General features: G+C 41.4%; 1 protein-coding gene across 15 annotated transcripts in view; it reads right to left on the reverse strand.

The window, feature by feature from the left end:
• dgkh (diacylglycerol kinase, eta) overlaps positions 1–24,462 on the reverse strand; it is a 65,912-nt gene that overhangs the window by 34,489 nt on the left and 6,961 nt on the right. For 6 of the 15 annotated variants that reach the window (XR_012596953.1, XM_074657677.1, XM_074657680.1 and 3 more), the window contains 4 exons: positions 11,301–11,411; positions 10,632–10,790; positions 5,950–6,030; positions 5,524–5,562 (listed from right to left, as the gene is read on the reverse strand). Coding sequence is in view for 13 of the 15 variants with exons in the window: in XM_074657677.1 (XP_074513778.1) it covers positions 5,524–5,562; positions 5,950–6,030; positions 10,632–10,790; positions 11,301–11,411 (390 nt within the window). In the remaining 2 variants the exon portion in view is untranslated. Of the gene's footprint in view, positions 1–3,246; positions 3,403–3,572; positions 3,909–5,523; positions 5,563–5,949; positions 6,031–10,631; positions 10,791–11,300; positions 11,412–24,462 lie in introns of those variants that run through there. The other 9 variants (XM_074657685.1, XM_074657684.1, XM_074657678.1 and 6 more) reach the window with 5 other exon arrangements.

Genomic DNA, 24,462 nt, shown 5'->3' on the forward strand with positions numbered 1-24,462 from the left:
ACATGCCTCCTTCATCAGCCAATTTGGAAAATATACAAACTTTAAAAAACTGCATTTTCTAATTGGTCAAACACATTTTCCTCATTAATAATAGTATATGTGACAACCAGCTGCAGCTGTTAAAGCTTATTTTACCATTTCAAAAGCATTAAAATTATACAGAAAATGTATATTTTAACACGAGAGTCTAAGAATCCCTTCTCTTCCTATAACCTTCCTCTCTGGTTGTAGCTCGTGAGGCTGAAAGAGCGTCTCTGTGGGAATCCCTCTGGGAACAACGCTGACCAACAGTTTTGCTAAATGCTTAATTGAGGCATAATTTTCCCCCACAATGAATAGAGCTTCCATTGATCATAGTTTATAAGATGTAACATTTACAAACTCACACTGATTTATCTGAGGGGGCGCAACATTGCTAAACGGTCCATTAATCATAATCTCAGATGAGGCAAATCTTACGCTGATTAGATGTTGCAAAGCATTTTAGAAATGTAAGTGTTCTAACAACGGGACAAAAACAGGTGACATATTTGCTACCAACTGCTGGGAACCTCCGGGTCTGAAAAGTGAAGCCAATGCTGAAGTGTCCTAAACCTGCATTCTTTCTAACAGCCAGCAGGGGGCGACTCCTCTGGTTGCAAAAAGAAGTCTGATTGTATAGAAGTCTATGAGAAAATGAGCCTACTTCTCACTTGATTTATTACCTCAGTAAACATTGTAAACATGAGTTTATGGTCTCAATCACTAGTTTCAAGTCTTCTTCAATACAGCATGATGTTCATTTAGTAAATTATGGTCCCATTTAGAGTCAAATAGACCATAAAGCAGGGGATGCTTTAGGGCGGGGTAACCTTGTGATTGACAGGTCGCTACCTCGACGTTGTCCGGTCTGGGAGTTGTCCGTGTCTTTGTGTTACAACTTTAACTCTTTCACAGTGTGTTTTCAATTCATGAAAGTTAATTATAACTTTTTGGTCGACTAAAAATGTCTTATTCAGTGTTCGGTTGTACTTAGCTCCTCCCTCTTGTGTCACTTCTGGTTGCAAAAAAACAAGATGGGTGACGCTGATGCTGCTGTTTACTTTTTTTTTTTTAAATTAAATTAAGTAATTTTTTTATTAATATAAATTATCATATTGTTAAAATATTATTCTGGATGGTCTGTTTGGTGTTTAGCATATTGAGCTTGAAACACCAGCCGGATCAATCACCTTAATCACTCTTGTAATCAATCTGTCCCAAGACCTCTAATCAATATCTGGGTATGCCTGAGTACTGAACAACATGTCCAAATAAAAAAAGGACAACATAAAAATCACGTCATCTGTGGGTGTAATGAGGGTGAGGAAAGGACAATATCCTTTCTTTACCCTCCCTCGATATTAAAGCTAATCACATTGGCATTCTTCCTCCTTTCTCCTGAGTAAGTGGAGACAACAACTCCAGAATTAGTGATAGTGTGTTGTGAGAAAGTGTCCTGTGTGTGTGTGTGTGTTTGCTGTACATGTTTAACTCTCAACCAATCAGCCTTTTACAATCTTTCTGCATGTACAACGACAGTAAATCTGTTGTTCTCTCTCTCTCTCTCTCCTCTGGTTCACTCTCTCTTCAGAGAATTGTGTGTTTTTCTCAGCCGTTAATCACGATCCAGTTTTCCACCAGGAACTGCAGGGATTAGTGTGTGTGTGTGTGTGTGTGTGTGTGTGTGTGTGTGTGTGCATTGGTGTGTACATGCACTGGGCAAATTGATCCCTTTGGACATAGATCATCATGTCTCCCTGCTGGTGTACTGTGTCCATGTGTGTGTCTTGTGTCTGGAACCGGGTAGTGATAAGATTGGTTGCCAGGGGAAACAGGAACGGCTGTTTCCAAAAATGGCTCTAGGCATCCCTCAAGTGTGGAAAACCTCTCCTGATGACTGACCTTCAGAGCTGAATATATCAGATGTGTGTGTGTGTGTGTGTGTGTGTGTGTGTGTGTGTGTGTGTGTGTCTGGGTGTTTAATGACAAGTGACAACAAGAAGTGGCCTCTTTGATCAACATCCTCAGCTCTAAATGATGAGAACATGTAATTATGAGCCTCATTAGCTGTTATTTTTGGTAGAGAGGCAACCACCAAAGATTAACCGATAATGAGGGACACCCGTCACTGCTTACACACACACACACACGCACACACACACATACACACACGCTCACAGGCAGAGGATTGGCGACAGTGGTGCACAGATCCTGCATCCACTGGGACCTGCAGCACAACAACAGAGGAGGTGGAAACACAACTGTCACAGCTGCTCTCTCCCTACAACACACACACACTCACACTGTTATCATCGAAAACAGTTAATATTAACTACACTACAAATCAGAGAGAAGCGCCGATGCTCCGCTGATACGAGTGCACAATTCAAAGACGATTCTGAATTTCCTTGAGATTCATTTGGTGGATTTAAAGTGGACAGTAATAAGCGAGCCAATCCGATAAGCGTGAGTGAGTCAGTGAGAGGCGGCGCGTCCCTGCGGAGTCTGTAATGAGTTTAGGGTTCGGGGTGGGCTGAGCTCGCTCCGTTCTCCCTCACGTGGACTTCAAGGTGCTCCCTCACAGCAGCGCTATAAGGCGACACGCCGCCTCATCATATAGTCACACATGCTGGCTCTGTTTCAATGCATATGTGAAACAACAGCAACACAAGATCAGCTGGTCACATACAGTACATTTTACGCCGACATACGTATACTTTCCCATCTATATGTCAATGCATACCCAGTCATGAATAATGCATGCACACAAAGACCCATGCACATCCTCATGCACAGCTGTTTTTATCCTGAATCTGCTTTGTTTGTTTAGTTGCTTTACCCTGAATTATCTGCAATTTTACATTTATTGCATTTCTTATTCCTACTGTATATAACAATGTATATCTTTATTGTCCCTGTTAAATAAATTAATAATGGTGGAGTATTTATAGTAACTACATGACTGTCTACATTGTGCAATGCACTGAAAAAAAGGAGTGAAATTATTCCCTTCTCTAATCAATTCAAGTGACATTTAAGTATTCCCTATACGTTGCTGGTGGGTCCAAATGCCGTCTAGCACCCGAGGGGGCTCCTTGGTCCCCCCCCTCTGTGAAAACAGGCAATGCACAATCTGAGCCGACATCTGCAGAGCTCCGACTAGAATCGCTAAACATCTTAGCACTGGCACGACTCGCTCAAAGCATCCAACCAAGTAGCACCGACCTGCACAGAGGACGCCAGCAGCATCACTCATCCTCAGAGGACCGACCGACAACACAGACAGACAGACAGACAGAAGGAGACAGCGAGACAGACACGGAGACACAGAGAGACTGCTAATTGCTCTGCACAGTCTGAGCAAAGACCCACAATGCAACCTCTGCAGTGGTCTCTCCCTCTCTTCTCCCTCTCTCTCTCAGTCGTGACCACACAACCTGAGCCTGGTCTCCCCCTGTCAGTGTGTGTGTGACTGCTCTCTCTGCTGGCTTTGATGCATTACAGAGATTTGCATGTGTGGGTGAACTATACCATTCGGCACGTCACATTACCTTTGGTTTTTATGTCAGTCTCGCCTGTTCCGTCTTCATTTCCATCCCTCTTTTTCCGCCGCATCCGTCTTCCCTCTCCCACTTCTTGCTCGTGACTCGCTCTCGCTCTACCCCTCTCTTTCTCTTTCCCCCCGGGGAGTATGTGTGCGAGTGCAGTTAGCGACGGTGTGACATCACTCCAGGATTTCCTTCTACTGCGCTACCTTGCCGTGTCTTTCCCTTCGCCATCTTAAACTGCTCTGCAGTCATTCCCCATCAATCCTTCATTCAGCGTGCTCTATTCTCGTCATGCCCTTATTTCACCTCTGCCTGTGAATGCATTTCCCAAACCTTACTTCCCATCTTTGTCTCCCCTTTGCTCCCCATCGTTCCCTCCTTCAACATCCCCTCTTTCCCCTTCTCCTCTCACCATCTTAGCGGGATGCTGATGCTCATGTGGAGCTCATCTCCAACCCCCTTTATCACAGCATGTTTATTAACCCGGCAACAACCACACGCCACAGTCACGACTGAAATGCACATGTGCACACTCACATGCAGCAGGCACACTATAATCTAATTTATGAATACAGCAGACGTTAAGCCATCCCAGGCACCCAGTGAAGCGTTTCAAGGCGTTTCTAAAAATAGCTGCGTGCTCTCCTCTGGGCTCTGCTCTCCTGCCTACCTCCGCCTCCTCCTTGTTTCTTTTTATAGCAACACCCGGGGAGCGGAGAGGTATTTATAGAACGGACCGGGCACTACTAGCTCTCTCGCTGTCTGTTTTCATGCTCATTATACTCGTGTTCATTCCCTTCCACCTTCCCACACACGCATCCTCCAGCTCAGCTGCTCATTCTCTTTCCCGAACAAGCATCCACAGCATCACTTGTTTACTCCCACTGGATGTGCCATGATGAGGAGTATGTGACAAAATATAAGGAGCAGTGCTGGGAAATGTATTATCATCTAAATATAAATATAGGACTGATATTTCCCGGTGTACAATATGATTCTCTGATATCATTATCACTGAAGGGCAAATCCTGTTTTCCTTGTAAATCCTGATGGATCTGCATTTGAATGCATAACAGCTGCCAGTGAATGCAGTCTAGTGTTCGTTAAAAAGTAGCGGCTGTAGATATACAACTAATGGGACTCAATATGACAACTGTGACATCTCAGAAAACTTGGTCAAATTACCTTAAATCATCTTTGCTTAGTGCTAAGAGAAGGGCGCTGTCAGTCAAAGGCAAAGTTCAGCATGACACCGAATCAACTTCAGGGATGATCTGAACTCCGACCTTCAAATATTTAGTAGAGTATCACAAAAAAAGAAGAGGGGAAATGTTGATGATGTCCATTAGAGGAATAGTTCAACATTTTGGGGATTCACTTTCCTGCCAAGAGTTAATTGAGAAGATCGATACCACTCACTGTCCTATCTGTCCGTTAAATATGAAATGAAGCTTCATAGGTTCGGGGAACAAAGACCACGCCTCAAACACATCCCATTTCCGCACAAACGAATTTAAGCACACCTGATCCGTTCAGTCAGTGGACCCATTTCTTTCATTATCTTTTCACTCTCTCTAGTTTGAAAACAGGAACCTCACGGGGCGTCTCTGCAAACATCAGAGCTCACAAAGAGACGGCTCCTCCACACAGAGTCTCGACTCCCCCGGTTCCCTCCTGACGACACCGGTCCAACATCCTCCATCTGTCCAACCACGACCCTGATTCCTCCCCTCAAATCTTCATCCCTCTTCTCCTTATCCCTCCATCCCATCATCCCTCAACCCTTCATCCTCCTGCCAGACCCTTAAGCCATCACTCATCACATCATCTTGACTTCCCTCCATCTTCTTCTAAACCCAGATCGTTATTGCCGTGGTCTTTGTTAGTGAAGCTACATTTAGCAGCTGGTTAGCTCAGCTTAGCAAAAAGACCGGAAACAAACAAATCCGCCTACCGTAGTGTTATGCGCCAGACTATTTCTTGGTAACTGGTCCTGGAAAAAAGAAATAGTCACATACATAACCCCCTGTAAAATGTTGAATAGTTGTTTTTACACTTCACTTTTTGTAGGGATAAAACAAACAAGAGGTGCGGCCAGGCTAGCACCAGACAACTAACCCACGACTTCCACCGTTATCTCGTTCTTAGACATCCAGCCGAGAAACAGTCATTTCAGTAAATCAAGATGCCATGTCAGTCATCCAAAAACCAAAAACTGTTCAGTCAACCAAAACAAAGTGTCATCTTCATCCTGACCCAGGATCTCAATATAGGATCTAGATTGCAGATCTGATGCTACACTCTCACTGCTCAACACGTGCCTTTGTGTGTGTGTGTGTGTGTGTGTGTGTGTGGTAAGACTGATGCAAGATGCACTCACTGTGAAGCTGTTGTTGACATTCTTTGTGCTGGACTCTGCAACGCTGGCATCCGATAGGTCCACCTCGTCAAAGATAAGGGACTGCAGAGAAGAGGAGGTGTGGGAGGGAGGAGAGAAAAGTGGGGAGTCCCGAGAGGAGAACAGAGAGATGGAGGGCACAAAAGAGAAGAAGAGAATGAGCCTTTGGACAATATTTCCAACAGAGGGATGAACTTAGCTTATTGTAACGTAAACTATAGGGTATGAAGGCCTTAATAAAATGGAAGCTATACTGCAAGACTCGTGAAAGACATGAATAGCAGCATTTAGAATTATTAAAATTATGATATCAAAATACGTAACCAACAATCTTAAAGCTACAAGCTTCAGATAATGCAAGACTTCCATAAGCACTTCTCTAAATGTCTCTAGATGATCTACACCCTGTAATGGAGTCAAAACAAAGGAAACAGCAGATGTGCATTCCTCTCAGCTTTTGTCGAGGTTATTTTGACCCACGCGTGTCATGGAGGGCATTACGTTATGATTAAACCAACCCAGTCTCACTCCCAACTCGTCAAATACCGCCGAGTGGGCAGCATGTGGGTCGAAGAAACGCAAGACTTTCAACCAGGAGACCGCTGATCGTGTCCCGTGTGAAACTAAAAGCAACTTTAATTTATTTTGTCTAGTGACTTGTTAGTATTGTCAATCCTGTGAGTTCCATAAGTCGTTAGACAGCGAAGTTAACGTCAAATACGACCGTTACCTAACCCTAACTAAGTGTTTGTGTCGCCTAAACCTAACTTCCTGTGAAAAGGGAACTTATTTTTAAAAGGACAGTATGCACGTAACGAGCACATATCGACACGTCCAAAAGTAACACAAGGTAACGGTGTACTGCGGCCAACCCAAAGATATTCAACTTAATAAGATATAAAACAGAGAAAAGCAGGAAATCTCCTTATTTGAGAGGCTGAAAAAAGCATTTTCTGAAAATGACTTGAACGAGTAATCATTAATCAAAATACCTGCCGATTATTTTTTTGTCGATCGACAAATCAATTACTCGACTAATCGTTGCAGTTCTACTTTAGATTTTGAAAAAAAGATCTATTTGCAATTATTTTGACTGATATTGCAATTGCGATGATCATAATTCTCATTTTCTATGAAAAACATATTGAAATGATTATGGTGTGACGTTTGCGGGGATCTGTACAAAACAAAGATGTTTTCTTAAGTCTGTAGGATATGTATTAGTATTAGTATTTTGACACAATTTAACAAATATTGCGCCTCCTGCGATTTGATAAGTGCAGTAGGCCATACTGCGATTTTGATTAAATTCAGATTTATTGTGCAGCCTACTTGACATTTATTGGTTAGTTGACTCTAGTTACTGGGCAGAAATCTTTGATTCATTGCAGTGGATGGGTCTCAAGGGGTTAATAAAATGTAGAGCTCAGAAACGTTCTGGTCCAGAACAATGAGTCCAGTCTGTCCGAGAGATAACACAGTTTGTTCCATCTGCCGGGAAACGCTCTCCACCACGACGCAGCTATAAACCTCCACTGCTGTGTGAGGATTTCCCTCCTGAGTTTCCTTTGTTTTGACTCTCTACCTAAATGAGAACAGTGCGAATAACAAAGACGGTGAATGTTGATGTGTTTTATTGAATTCTCTATGTGGCGGCGGAGGAGGAAGAGGAGAAGCTGGAGCCAACTCTAAAGCAATATAGCCAGCAGACAGACAAGAGAGGAGAGCCAGAGTCTACAAACAGGAACATGATATCCTAACAGAGCTGTGATGCGTAAGGCACGCAGCTGAGCTCTTAAAAGGGCCGCGGGCCAAAAACGATGCCGTCAAAGGAATGCCCTCTGACTCTCTCTGAGTGTGTGTGTGTGTGTGTGTGTGTGTGTGGGAGGAGTGAGCTGCTGCAGCTGTCAGAGGGAATGCCCAGTTAACGACGCTCTCCCCAGGCCTGGCTGGAGAGGGACACCAGCCAACGCTCGCTGTGTGTGTGTATGTGTGCGTGTGTGTGTGCGTGCGTGGAGGGAGCATGTGTCTTCCACATATGCCTACAAGTGTGTGTGTGAATGTGTGTATTGAGTGTCGGCCAGTGTAAGTATGAATGGCATGCCAACACAAACACTAAATCCCCCACCCCCCGTTACAGCGCTCTTGGCTGCTGTACCATCGCATCACGTGTGCGTATGTATGTGGGCGATAATAACTTTCTACAGTTCTTTTAACACACTCCCTCTCGCTCTCTCACCACACCACCAGCCCAACACACACACACACACACTTGTACATACGTGTGGGCACACACGCTCAACTGTCTTGAGGGAAGCTGTAATGAAAGCTGACAGTGAATGGTGGACAAAGGCAAGCGTCCAGACCCCTCTGTTATACCCATAGATCCAGAGCTGCATCTCAGCCACCTCAACGAGCCTCCTACCTCCTCAAACTCCTCTCTCCCACCCGATTCGACTGTTATCAGGCCATTATATAGGCCTTATCGGTCTCTATAAGCACCTTAGTTGTGGGTCATTAAGTGCCTACTACGCCTGCTATGTGAAAGCGAAACTTAAAAGTTGTAAAACTGAATGAAACGTTACGTTTTGAACACAAACAAAAAAGCTTATTTGGGTTTAGGCAAGAAAACCACTTAGTTAAGTTTAGGGAAAAACATTGTGTTTTGGCTTAAAATAACTACGAAACTTAACGCTTGTGAACACAAAGACAACTAATCATTGTTGGTTTCACGTTGGATGTGAACCCCAGTATCCTGGGTGAAAACCCTGTGCTTTGTCCCATCCATCACCCTGACCTTTAGAGTTTCACGCAGTCTACACTGCAGCGCCTGACTTCCGAGATCGCTGTCGTGTTCTTTTATACCTTCTTTTGGTGACTGACCATGTGAATAGATGATAAAAACCTACTATTGGGTGCAGTATGCATCTATTTACCCACATCTATGGTGCTTATAGCGACCAATAACAGCTATCTAATATGCTATGTGGATATAACGTGTTGTTTACAGCCTGTTTATACTGTTAAGGAGCAGAATCCATGAATTCTACCTGTGACTTGGTTATCTTTAACTGGCTTTGTTTCATCAAATCAGGAAGGAGAGGAGAGGAGAGCGTGGATGTATAATAAGATCTGGATATAGCGCCGCCGCCGCCACCGCCTGTACACGACGCAAGAGGAGAAAGAGCTGTTGGCAAAAAGAGCTGTGGACTGTGATTACATATGAATTATATTTCTGGCTTTTTGCCTGATGTGGATGTCGCTAAATTTGTCTCTTTTTAGAAATAAAGTCGCTACGAGAGTCTGAAAAGTCACTAAATCTATGTCGTTTAGTCGGCGACACTGCTTGCTTCCAATTTTTCCCAGTGGTACTGCAACAAAAAATCCCCCGCAGACCACCATTGTAAAAGAGACGTCTGCAAAACTGTTGACAGGACGTCTCGAACTGCAAACAAGGTCGATTATGACTCATTCTGTTATGAATTTTTGATCCATGGAGGTTTTATGTTTGTAAAACTTTCATCAAGCAAAGAAAAACGATTTAACATCTCGGCCTAACAGAACTTTTTGGGTACGCTCCAATGGATGGCGGCCGATATACAATAAAACATTTTCAAATCGAAAGCATTTGTTTATGGTCTTTTGTTAAAGATCTTTTCAATAATTGCAGAATTATTTGACGCCCCAGTCAAACGAATCAATCATCCTCATGTTATGGGATTGTGCGCAAGCTAGTGAGCCTTTTGGCAAGTGCAGACCAGATTTCATACCCCAATGATATGATGCGTTATGAAGCTGTGACATCTCCTCTTTCAACAATACTTTCGCATACCCCGGAAGTAAACCCAGATGCTAGAAAACTTTTTTCGCGTATGCACCAGGCGAGCAATTCTGAATAGCGGCGCTCTTGAGGTCCGGTATCCAGTTCTTATGATACATCCATGGAGGAGAGTAGTTTCTAGGACTAACTGCAGTGCTGAGATGCAGCCTCCTTGATGGATCAATGAGGAGGTCAGGCTTCCTAAGCACAGGGCAGCACAGCCAGCCAGGCCACCTGGAGACACCAGAGTGGACGGACATGGAGGGTACTTATCTATAGAGGCTAACGTCCCCGTCTGGCCGTGACGGAGAGAACTCGTATAACTTATAAGGTTCCAGTTATAAACGACTCATCCTTACCGTAACACACAGCGAAGAAAACAAAGTATTTATATACTTCATTTATGTTTTTATTCTTCCGTCATGGCCATGCAGAGACTTTAAGCTGCAGGACAGGACAAGCAACACACAGTACAGAACAATGAGAACCACAATCCCCATAGAGGATAAGTTAGGCTCAAATAATACAGGTGTGGCCTCACAGTCTGTACACATGTGTTTTGCTTGTCTACCTGCGGTTATATCCTTATTATATACAGTGCATTCATGTCATATGGTGATAAAAAAAACTCATCCAAATCCACAGAATGTCTCCCCCACTGTCTGAATGACCCCCTGTTTATTTTGCTGTAATAATAATTAAAACATATTTGTACATGCTAACTTTACCCAGCAGCTCCATATGGCATGAATGCATCACTATCACACATATAGGTGAGTGGCTAAATGGCTAAGCTGGCCTGGTCTGGCCCCGGGCCCCGGGTCCCTGGCTGCGCTGTGCTGACCCGAATTCTCACTAGGCCTTCCTCAGATCCGCTGACACCCAGAGGTGGGGGGGAGCGTCGTGCGCCCGTCCAGCACACGGACAGAACTCGCCAGCAAACGCGACTCCTGGACACTCTGCGCAGCGCCCGCTCCTGCCAGCGTGCCAGGGCACTGCCAGACTAGTGCGTGTGCAGACACACACACACACACACACACACATATACACACACACATAATCCAGACCAGGAAGGTTAGAAGCAAAAGAGGAAAGAGATGTCAACAGGAGTAGAAAGTTCAAAAAAGTTCAAAACAAAAATGTAGTTAAAGTAAAGCTCAGGTATACTCAAAAGGAAAATCAATTTAACTCATTGAAAGGTAACTTTGGTATTTGTGTGTGTCTAATAGGGACAACAATTTCCAAAACTGGTCCAGTATTGAGGAAGAACGCTGTAACGGCTGCCAAAATGTAGAAATGTTCGTTTAAGACTGTCTCTGGACCTGTAGAAGCTTTGTCTCCAAACATTAAAGAAAGTCATTTGTGGGATTAGAGGACAGAAACTGAAGATCGACACTAATAAGAGGGCAGCTTGAGCTTTTCCATCTAAACTAAGTCAATTTATAGACCGAAGACTCGAGAGCATTTATCCTGCTCACCTGTGGCTACTCGGAGATACACTAGATGAGCTTACCTTGGCATCTTTGGCGTAGTAGAGCGTTCGGCCTCTCAGTTTGAAGTAACGCTTTTTCCACCTCTGGAACGAGCTGGTCTGTTTCAGCAACAATCCCTCCTTTATACTCGTCTGGAGGGAGACAAGACAATCAAAATAAAATCAGTGAAAGGTTCCATCAGATAGAATAACACAAAGCTTCAATCTTTCTCAAGGACACCGCAAGGTATGAGACAAGACGAAAAATTCATATCACCATTATCCAGGCCAAAATAAATAATTGAGATTCACGACATTATCCCGATAATCATCAAAATACGATTAAAACTCTCTCTTTACCTTACATTTAAGAAACATATGTTTATTGCATCACAGATAGGACACACATCTTTTCTTGTGAATGTCCTTTTAGTAAAAAAACAAACTCTTAAATATGGTAATCATAAATCATAAGGTGCCCCCTGCATAAAAAAGGATAAATAAACAAAAAAGCGTGTGAGTCTGTTCTTTTTTTACAAGATAATTCCTGTATTTTTTTTTAAATCAGGCTTTATTTTTCACTTCCCTACCATGATAGCGAGATAGACAGCTTTTTCAAGTCACTCGTGTGAGGATATTCACGATTATCCCGATAATGGAAATTCAACAATTCAACTTATCAAGTTATTGTGTGTATTTTATTGCGATCTGTGAAAAAATCCTATATTGTCCCATCCATAGACACTGCATCTCACTCTCAGATGCAGAACACCCTCTTGTATTAATCTTAGGGCTGTCAATCGATTAAAATCTTTAATCGCAAATTAATCACATTTTTTATCTGTTCAAAATGTACCTTAAAAGGGAGATTTGTGAAGTATTTAATACTCTTATCAACATGGGAGTGGACAAATATGCAGCTTTATGCAAAAATATGTATATATTTATTATTGGAAATCAATTAACAACACAAAACAATGACAGATATTGTCCAGAAACCCTCACAGGTACTGCATTTAGCATTAAAAATATGCTCAAATCATAACATGGCAAACTGCAGCCCAACAGGCAACAACAGCTGTCAGTGTGTCAGTGTGCTGACTTGACTATGACTTGCCCCCAAACTGCATGTGATTATCATAAAGTGGGCATGTCTGTAAAGAGGAGTTTCGTGGGTACCCATAGAATCCATTTTCATTCACATATCTGGAGGTCAGAGGTCAAGGGACCCCTTTGAAAATTACCATGACAGTGTTTCCTCGCCAAAATTTAGCACAAGTTTGGAGCGTTATCTTCACAAAGCTTTAAAACTGAGCCCGCTACAACCTAAAAATCGCAAGTTGCGTTAATGCATTAAAGAAATTAGTGGCGTTAAAACAAATTTGCGTCATTACCGCGTTAACTTTGACAGCCCTAATTTATCTACAGGAAACTGTCAAGATAAGAAAAGTGTGTACTGTTTATGTGTCTGAGAATCTGAGCACCAATTTTATGCATGGGAGACAAGGAGTGGAGAAGAAAGGAAACCCATTACACACACACACACACTACCCCTCATTTCTCTGAAGAGCTATAAACACACATCACTCTCACTCAACCCTTTCCCCTGGGCCAGAGGAAACAAAAAAAACGACGGACGTAGAAGGAAAGAGAGAGAGAAAGAAAAGAGAAAGAGAGGAAAAAGGGCGAGGACGGCATCCCCATTGACTGCTTCTGCTGCCTTCGGCCATCTGTTGAACTCAGAGGAACTCCGCCAAACACAAATATGTCTTCCAGCATGCAAGTATGACGGTCTAAAAACAGACGCACATCGTCACATAATCACTTCACGAATGTTCCACCCCACATCGGGAACATTTCATGGTCATTTCGAAAGCGAGGCAGAAGAGGAGGAAGAGGAGGAGGAGGACAACGCGGTATAGTATAGGGTGGGAGACGACTAAGAGGGAACAGATGGGAGAGAGAAAACGGGTTTGAAACCTAAACGAATGATGGAAAGATAGAGAGAAAGAAACAAGATATTCCTGTCTCCTATAGAGCCGGCATGTGTGTGTCACATCAAATCAAACCATCTCGCCATGTGACACACACTCATCATCATTACGACCACCATCATCTCGCAGGCATTAACACACACCCGGGGCATACAGAGCAAATACAGTGAGACGAGGAACAGTGGACATGGAAAACATAAAACACACACACATGGAAATGGGTAGAGGAACATCAGTCTCTCTGGGCGCACACACACACACACACACACACACACACACACACACACACACACACACACACACACACACACACACACACACGTAGAGGCTATTTATAGCAAAGGAAGGCTGCTCTCTAAGGGGAGAATTACAAACAGAGACGGAGGCCTGAAGCTGACATCCTGCCCACCAGCTGTGTCAACTTAAACACAGAAAACACTGCTGTAGAGTAGAGTACAGGCTGGATACACACTACACACACACACACACACACACACACACACACACACACACACACACACACACACACACACACACACACACACACACACAAACACACACAAACAATGGCATGTTGCAGTGGATGAAGGCCGGCATTTACAGACAGATCCATAATGGGATATCACATAGTCCTAATGATGAAAAGAGAGGAGTTTGTTGCGAGTCAGATATCCTAGAGTTCACGTATCGTCAAGAAAGAAAAGACAGACTAAAATAAACATTAGAGAGATAAAGAAAAAGAAACAAAGAGAGAGAAATGTAGACAGTATTTTAAAATCATATACTAAAGATAATTGGTTATAATGATGTATGGTAGACAAACTTCTCTTACTGCTTACATGTTTCAGAGACTTCATTAAAATGCTAAAAAACTATTATAGCCTATGTATATGAAGTTTACCAAGCAGGATCGTGAGATTTAAAAATAAAAAGAGATGAAGATAAACATCTTTAAGACTCATTTTTAATAGAGTGACCAATGTTCCTTGAAATGTATATTTCCATATCTGTCATTAGTTAAATAGTATGTGAACAACTATGAAACAGATGTGTTCTTAAGGTTCTTAAAGACTTGGTTCACCCAAATTACAACAACATATTTTCTCGATTACCCCTTGGGGTGTCGAGGCATGTCAATACTGTAGAATTACTTTTATTTGTTATGATATATCTTTGTTAGAGATTTCTGCCTCTACCCCGAAACAAAAGAGGGGATTTGAATTACATTTGAGGTATATTTAAAAACTCCATTCACAGAAATACAACAACACCAAGAAATAATGTACCAGTTACTCAGAACATACTGCCAACAGTTTTCATTACAACTGAAACGATTAGTCAATTAATCAATTAATCAATTAAATCAAAACATAATCAACAGATTAATAAAAAAAATAGGTAGTTCCATCCCTATTTTCTACAGTGTTTTTATTTGCAACAGTGAGATCCCTGGATTAGTTTCTGGAAAGAGATATTGATGTGAATTGTCTTTAAATCTCATTATTGCAACAAAAATGATAAAAGCAGTCAGATTAATTGTTTTGGGGCAGAAATCTCAGAGGCAGATATTTCTCAAAACCAGGCCAAATCAAACTAAATCTAGATTATCTGCCTGGCTAAATACCACAAGAGGTAAGAGAGAAAACGTGTAATGTAGGTGCGGTGATCCTTAATAATAAGGATTACTAAAAGAAGCACTCCAGCGATATTGTGTTGCACATTAATAAAGTCAAAATCAAAGCAGCAGAGGCCGAGATATCCTGACTTTTAGTCCCTCGTATAGGTCAAGCTCCAAATCATTGGATCCTACACTTCCCATAATGCAACTTGATAGCATCTTTCATTAGATCCTTCCACCTCAGTGTAACGCACACTTTCAACATACAAACAAAAGGCATAAAGACACACAGAGGGTCCTTGATAGAATTTGAGTGGGTCCATCTATTAAGTAAGGACTACTTTAAGTTCACTATAATGAAGGAATTACGATTGAAATTGAGGCCTGTATCAACACAAACCTTCCCGTAAAGTTCAGTAGCGTTGTCTGTTTGGACAGAGACGATGACTGCGGGGGAAAAAACACAACAGGAAGAGGACACACTGTGAATCCTCTGACACGGCCGTCTTCCCCCGTTAATTCCCTGCTTCCCTTTCCGTAGGTACGGACGCCCTGAAGACTACATTCCTGCGGTGGATTAAGGTGGAATACCTAAATGCTGACTACCCTATAAGGACTTATAGCTGCTGGCCCGCGAACTACAATCAAAGTGAAACACAGCAGCATGGCGGATGAAGTCATCTCCTCATTTAAACATGTGGGGCTACCGGAGAATAATAAGCAGTTTCTCATTTGGACAGAACTGCTATTTAAGTTGTTAATGGTTCTTCTGTGGCGTGTAAACACACTCACATGAACGTATACACATATTACAGGCCGTACGATCAGCTGCTCGGACGGCTAATCCAACAGGATGAGGGGGAGCTCAGTGATGACTGAGGAGTTTAATGAACACCTCATGACTGATTGAGACAAACACACACACAGAGTGGCTAACTGTGCTGCTGCGTTCTCTAAACATGAGGAGATGCGTCATTACATAGCAGAGTGTGAGCTGCACTAGTATTCAGGGTTCGAACAGCTTCACAAGAGTAAAATAAAAGCACTTTTCAAGCAATTTTAAGGTACCTAAGTTAAGTTTTCAGACTCTTGGAGCCTTTATCATCACATTTAAATTGTTACTATGAGTGCAATTGTGAAAAATAAAGTTTATACCCTCAGCAATCAATGTATGTTATCACTCTAGCTTTTCATATTATCTTTGATTGTAAACATAACTGTTCAAATTAAGCATTTTCCAAACTTTCAAGACTTTGTACGAACCCTGTCGTATTGACTTTATGACTTTAAGTATATTCTTTATCTTAAACACAGTTACCACCCACAGTGGACAGTAGCTGCTTTGTGTTTCAACTCATCTTCAGCAAACTGACAGAAATTCCTCACAACCTTGGTAGATTGACGACAACAGCATCTCCAGGAAGTCAAGCTTATTGTACTTGCTATCTTCTGACGTCTGTACTTTTTAAACAGAAAACACACGTTTAATGTTGTGATATTTACTGGCAATGATACAATATAGCCAACAGGAAGTATAGGAAACTTTTAGGCAATTTCCTGCCGATCTCGCTCCAGCCAGTTGTCGCCTTATTTAGGTTTTTGTAGTGAAATGAGGAGGTGTCGTATAGATGACTAACTCCTCATTTCACCAATCAACTGTTACTAAATAGGAACAGAGTGTTCGTCAAAAGTTCAGCTCAAAACGGTGTTCCAGGTGTCACACTGTGTAGTGCTTGAAAACACACACACACACACAAAATAGCAGTTTTACAGTGTTATTTTGTGTTCAATTTATGTTTTGAATTGGCAAGTCTCTGAGAAAAGAAAAGGTAGCTAGTCTACCAATTTTATTTATGTAACGAGAAGCGTTTTTACTTTTTGTATTGTAATTTTTCAATTTGAACTTGTTATTCTTGAAGTCACTGAGAATTGACAAATATTAAACACTTTATAGTAAAAAGTTGTGCAAGTTTAGCATGAATAAATGTTACATTTTGCCTTTGTGTGTTTACATTATTGCCATTACTTGATAAAACTTTCTGCAATGATTTATCAATTAGTTGTCAACTATTAAAATAATCGCCAACTATTTTGATAATCAATTTGAGAATATTTTTTAATAAAAAAAGTCTAAATTCTCTGATTCCAGCTTCTTAAATGTGAATCTTTTCTGGTTTCTTTCCTCCTCTATGACAGTAAACTGAATATCTTTGAGTTGTGGACAAAACAAGACATTTGAGGACGTCATGTTGGGCTTTGGGAAACACTTTTCTGACATTTTTCACCATTTTCTGACATTTTATAGAGCAAACAATTGACAATGAAAGGTTGCACCCCTAAAAATCTTACACACACTTTACTCTGCTTTCATGTCATAATTTGACACACTACTTTTATTAGCGCACAGCGGACTGGATCCTGAAATTACTATGTACTGAATCGAGAATCGATTTTGAATGGAATAGTGAGATACTGAAAGATTCACACCCCTACTTTTAACAGCCACAGATTTTGTCTTGCAGCGAAGTGTCTGAAGAGAAAGTTTCAGACTCAACAAAGTCACAGAAGTAGAACTTTAATGGTCTCAGCCCAGCCGGAGCAGCAGAAGTGACTTTGCTCTAGTTGGATGTTCTATTTTCTATTTTGGCCCTCCTTGGCCTCCATAGTTCCTTTCCTTGTCTTCATCTCCTTCCTGTTGCCAAGTAGGCCAGAAGTGATCTATAAATAGTCCTTCTGCTTGCCTCTGTGCACGGCTCCTCTCTTCTGCTAAATAGTGAGACACAGAGCCAGTCCTGTGCCAGAGAGAAATGAGTAACCTGAGCACCGTGTACCTTACACCCACACTCTGCCTGGCCACTGACAGGGTCACACACACACACACACACAGACTCTAAACAGCAGCACACACACACACACACACACACACACACACACACACACAGACTCTAAACAGCAGCACACACACACACACACACACACACACACACACACACACACACACACACACACACACACACACTTATACAATGAACAAAGGTACAGGCAGTTCAAATGAGTCCAGCAGCTGTGGTTGGTGGATAAGAGCAGAGCAGGAGTTCCCTGGGAGGTTAAATGAAGAGAGCAGAGCAGAGCGGAGTCCTGTCTTTGGCGATACACTGTCAGTCAAACAGCTCACTCACACAGCTAGTTCATGCAGGACCGACTTGTCCATCTATGAACACAAGACCAGAGTCACCAATAGACTCCCTTATACTAACGCTACAGCCTCTCTCTCTCTTACTTTATAGCTCCAGAGCACTGAGTCCTAAACCAATTAGCGTTCCCCTCCTGGGCCTCTCTGACGTCTCCATCTAATTAATCTGATAAAAAAAATGCTTGACTTTCCACCTCCCTCTCTGGTTAGCTTAATCGTTTCATAAGTGTTTTAATGCAAAGAGCAAAGGTTACAGATTCTTAAAATGACAAGCCTCAGATAAATACAGGGCTGCTAAATTAGTCCTAAATATTGAGATTGTTCAAAGTCGTACTGATCCACTTCACATATCACCGTTCTTGGGATCAAATGAAATTGCACCAACATTAAAAACCCTAAATCATTCAGTGAAATGGGAATATAAACAGTGCTGCAACTAATGATTTATTTCAATATCGATAAATCAATTAATCATTTAGTCTAAAACATCAGAAAATAGTGAAAATTGTCAATCCCAGTGCCCCGAAGTCCAACGTGCAGACTTGATATGTCTTATTTAGTCAAACACACAAAGATATTCAGTTTAATGATATAAACCAGTCTTCCAATAATGTCTCAAAACAATTAATAAATTATCAAATTATTGGCAGATTAATTTACTTTCTATGGACTAATTCATTAATTGACTAATCATTGCAGGTCTAGACATGAGTATTAGTTCCTATAGAGTCTTGTGATGCTCTTACCAATCCTTCTGAATGATTGTGTAACCTCAAACAGGAACTTATTCATCTTCTGTCTGTCAGATGCTCGCTAGGTACTAAATCTGATCTCTGTTTACGGATGTTTATGGATTAAAACTGAAGTGTGTGGTTTCTACAAGAGGGTTATGTTCCTATTTCTTGGCCAGACGCAGTGACTTACTGGAGCCTTGTGGTCACCGTGAGGTTGCCAGGCAACCAGCAGAGACTCCAACCAGTCACTGTATGGATTAAACCAACAAGAAGATAGGCTGGAGGGTGGATTCTGTTACCTTTGGTCAGAGCCACGCTAGCTGTTTCCCCCTGGTTACAGTCTTTATGCTAAGCTAAGCTAACTGGCTGCAGGCTGCAACCTTATATGGAATGGACAGATCCATAAAGGTAAAGGGTAAAGTCAAGATGTAATGAAAAATGCCCTTTTAACACTTTTAGATCACATCTCCGTCATATTGTGCACCTATTTAATAATATATGCAAAAATTAAAAAACAAAAACAAAAAGTCTTTGTATTTTTATATCAAAATCCAATAATCTTTTCTACCTGTAAAACAAATATGATGTGTGCTTGCGTATGCTAGTACCAAACAGATTCAACCAATAATATCATGACATCCATCCATCCATCAATCTGCAACTCTTAGCGACAGTATCACGCTCCACTCTAAGCCCGCCCACTTTTTACTGGTCCAATCAAATGCAAATGATTTGATTTGAATTCCTCAAATCAAATCCGGCTTAAATATTCTGTTTCACACAGCGGGAAACTCCAGAGTCTGAAAAGTGAAGCCAATGCTGAAGTGCCTTAAACTTGCATTCTTTCTAACAGCCAGCAGAGGGCGACTCCTCTGGTTGCAAAAAGAAGTCTGATTGTATAGAAGTCTATGAGAAAATGAGCCTACTTCACACTTGATTTATTACCTCAGTAAACATTGTAAACATGAGTTTATGGTCTCATCGCTAGTTTCAAGTCTTCTTCAATACAGTATGATGTTCACTTAGTAAATTACGGTCTCATTTAGAGTCAAATAGACCATAAAGCAGGGGATGCTTTAGAGCGTGGCTACCTTGTGATTGACAGGTCACTACCACGGCGTTGTCCGATCTGGGAGTTGTCTGTGTTTTCGTCTTGCAACTTTAACCCTTTCACTGTGTGTTTTCACTTCATGAAAGTTTATTTATAACCTTTTTGGTTGCTTAAAATATCTCATTCAGCGTGGGGTTATACTTAACTTCACCCTCTCGTGTCACTTTGGTTGCAAAAAACAACATGATGACGGACAAAATATCGAACTCGAGGCTTCAAAAAACGGCAGTCCACAAACCAACTGGTGACGTCACGGTGACTATGTCCACTTCCTATATACAGTCTATGGTTTCACTAGAGAATACTCTCAGTACAGAAGCTAAAGACGCTCTAACTTCTGTTTCACTGGGACTTTAACAAACAGAGGTAACCCAAAGACTCACCACTATGGAATGACAGCCAGGTACCAGAGCCTTACATACACATGTACTGTTATCTATGGCAGCTCGCCAGAAGAGAACCTATCCCTGTCTGGCAATTTCAACTCATGACCATTAAGACGAAACTGACAGTCAGTCCATAAAGAAGACTGCTTACTTCTCTGTCCTTAGCTTTAGTGGATGCTGACTGTCTGTCTTAGACTCTGTTATACCTCCATTACCGACTCATTTGTCATTCCTGAGTAAGACTGGAGTGCCTGTGGAAGCAGAACAATCAAGTCTTTTAGAGACCGGTGCTGAATCTCTCTATTTTCTCTCTCCATTTCTTCCCCTGTAGCTGTCTTGGCATATTGTCCTCTCTGTTGGGTGTAATTGTATATCTGTACCCTTCCTCCTCAAACTCCCACCACATGCTAAAATCTCACCATGGTGATGGGAAAATTACAATCCAGGATTTGGGAGGGGTGTAATTCCCCTGTCTGTGATCTGCTTTGGTTAGTTATACATGTGTCAAGTGGGTACAGGGGATTGTTAAGGGGATGTTGTTGAGGCCAGCAATTTACACACAATTACCTCAAATTAGATTCAGCAACAGAAAAGGACACAACTTTACATTGCTTCAGTGCCACATTGGAATTTAGTACATAATTATACTATCTCTGGAAGCGAGAGTGTGAGAGACCGAGTGACAAAGTAATAGGTGAGACCACTGCAACACATTTAGAAGCAGGGATCGCCTTATCTACAGCTTTGTGTTCGTTACAACCTCTCATCATGTGGCAACTTTCCTGTTAAAGTACAATCTTTCACATAAGAAAAAAAGGAGGAACAAGTGTTCCTACGCTTTCTCAATAGGAAGTATGATTCATCTGAGCGGGCAGAAACCACAACACTTTGAGGAAGGTTTTGGGTACATGTTTCTCCTTCTTATACCTATTTGAGTGTCTTCCACATGGTAATAATTTAAGTCATAAATTTGCCCATTTATGACTTAAATGGGCAAAAATCTGCATGTGGATATTGTGTAATTTACACAATGCTGGCCAGGTCTCTCTTGTACAACAGAGTACTGGGGCCACATTGAGGAAAAAAAATCAATCTGAGATAACGAGAATAAAGTCATAAGTTTAAGGGAAAAAAGTCGTAGTATTATGAGAATAAAGTCATATTATAAAGTAGTAATTTTACGTGTTATTTTAGAGGGAAAATAGAGCAGCATGCCACCTGTGTGAAAATGAAGAACGTGGAGCATCTTGTGAAGTTATACTTTAGTTTAAGTTTCACAAATAGCAAAATACTTAATCTTTTGGCACATTAGCACCTCATTATCATCAGTATCAGGACCTTGAAAAGATTGTGCAAGAAACTGCGTTATAAATAGAAAGAACCACACGGATGTAGGGGAAACTGCCTCTTCTGTGTAGGAGGAAATTACTTTTTTTCTCGGAAAGTTGTGACGTTATTCTCGTATTATTACGACTTTTCTTCTCGTAAATTTACGACTTTATTCTCGAAATCTCCAATTTTTTTCACCCTCAATGTGGCCCTAATATGTCGTCGTACTCTTGCAAAAGAGTATTTCAAAAGACTTCCTGGTTAAATAAAGACTAAATAAACAAAAACATATCCACCAGTTGACTCAATCCGAAGCTGATCTCCAGAGTATTAATCCAAAAAGTCCCATAAATGTAAGTCACAGTGCGTCACTTCATCCAATGCATGGGAAACGTGGACCGAAGATGACTATTCTCTATGATGACTAGGGTGACCCCGGTGTCCCACTATACGAGGGATTGCACAGCATTTTTATCTCTTGTCCCACGTCCCACATATTGAGACGATGTCCAATATTTTCATTGGCTCTAGTTTTCAAATGCTTTTTTTAAAATCTGGCTTTTATCCAATGGCTGTGAAGAAAGCAGGGAACAAGGCTGTCATCACGGCGCTGTGTTTGCTGTCAAACTGCACAGGGGGGAATACGACATGAAGCGACACAGTTCATGTGAGTCGTGCCGATCTATGGATGCATTCGGGCAAAGCATAGAGATGTTACAGGATAAGGGGCAGAATAGAAATGTTTATTATTTAAGTTAGATAGACCTTATATCAAAATTGTAGACTACTTCTCAGCCTTAACATGTCCCACATTGTCCCACACTATCATACTCATTGTCCCACATTTGTTGGGATCTGGTCACCCTATCGATGCCTCATCCGAACCCCGCCTAACTCAGCAGCTACCTGATCTGGATTATTCTATATGTCAGGCGTGCAGAGCGTTCCCAGTCTCCCTGTAGCAGCGGCAGCAGCAGCAGCAGGCTCCGGTATGTCATTAGCTCTGCTTTCAATCACACAGCTACAGCATTAGTCACAAGTTTATAAGCCCTCCTCAGCTGCAACAGCACACCCTGAGAAGACAGAGAGGGGGCTGAGAGTAGAGATGACAGGAGAGAGGAGGCTATGAAAAGACTGTTATTCAACCTCTCATATCTGAGCAATACGCAGTCTGATTCAACCAGACTAGTTTAATGGCTAAAACGCATTTACAACAATAAGTGTAGTGCTTTCACGACATGGGAGAGAAGAAGCGAAATGATATTCGGTGCCCATATGATGGAGAGTATCATATTCCCTCTCTGTGCGGTCAAATCCCATTACTTTCTGTCTGACAGGAGGAGAACATCAGGCAGGAATAAATGATACCCGATACGCTTCAGCCAACAGTTCAACAACAACAACAACTATTCACAGCTGCCAATATATTGATCTGGCGTGATGGGTTTATAAGTGGCTATCAACAATGAAAAGTTAGCTATAAATAGCCGTAATGATTTCAGCTGCATCATGTACTGTACCTCCGGCCAGAGACAGAGACGGCGCCAGAGTTACAGTTCACTCCTCTCAGGAGTTTAGACTTTCACTGCAATCATTATCCGTGTTATAAAAAACATATATTTAAGGAATTTTAAAAAATGTTGTTAAAGGTCTTATTAATAACATTTTTAGGTAGATGGATATTAGAAATAATAATACATCCACAGAGCTTTTAGAAAGGTGATGAATAAAAGTATGGCTTTTCTTTAAAAAAAAATATTATGACTGTGAATTAATCATTTTAAAACTTTTGACGGGTCCGAAATGAATGTTTTGTTTATCTTTGTAGGAGATATCTGACATTCGGTTCCAACTTCAAACAAGGGTTATGAGCTAATAGAATAACAACGTTGGTATCTCTGGGTCGTCAGCGATCAAGTTGCCAATTAGTGTGGCGAAAAACTGTCTGAGTTTGACGGTACGTGTCTGGCAACCACTTTTTGTGAAGTGAATACAACGGAATGGAGGAAGGAGAATGCAGCATATAGTGGCTGAATGTTATCAATGTTATCAATTGCACCTTTAAATAATCTTGATATTAGGGAAGTCCTCGTCTAGAACAAAGAAATACTTAGTCAACTAACACTCATACGATTTTGTCTAATAATCGATGAGTTGATTTAATTGATAGATCTGTAAAACTGAGTTTCTCCGCAAAGAATCACACAAAAGCATGACTTTAAATATTGTGTTTACCTGAGATGTGCTCATAATTTTCTTAGAAATAAGTCATTCAGCATGAAAAAAGTGACTAATTGACTAAATAAAACGTAGTCAACTAAGAGAGGGCAGCCCTACTCGATATTCATAAAATAGCATTCATATTTCTGCTTAATTTCAACTGAACAACTAGCCCCTAATTGCAATTTTTATTTAATTTCTTGTATGGAAAAATACTTTTTAAAGGTGCAATAGGACATTGCTGGCTTTTCCTTGTCACTCTTTGTCTGCTTTAATTTACTAATAAAATACGGTAAGACGCACACATCCAGTGTCCGTCAGGATGGGTGCTGGATCAAAGAAATATAGCAGAATAAAACAGATAGATCTGCAAACTAAATAGCTCCCGTTTGAAGGATTTCTATTATGTATCAAAGCCTGGTGCTTTGATTTACGGACATGTTTATCTTTTTCCTGAAAGTGAAACTAAATGGAAACACAGAGAGGGCAAAGTGATGAGACCTGCCTATCCTATCCTATATCCTATACGTGCCCCATCAACCATAACCAGCTGTCAGGCTTACAGGTAGCATTGCCATGGAGTCGGCCAATAAGGGGCGAAAGATGTGGTTGTCTGTGG

Source organism: Sebastes fasciatus, chromosome 14 (genome assembly GCF_043250625.1).
Source record: "Sebastes fasciatus isolate fSebFas1 chromosome 14, fSebFas1.pri, whole genome shotgun sequence".
Classification (NCBI taxonomy): domain Eukaryota; kingdom Metazoa; phylum Chordata; class Actinopteri; order Perciformes; family Sebastidae; genus Sebastes; species Sebastes fasciatus.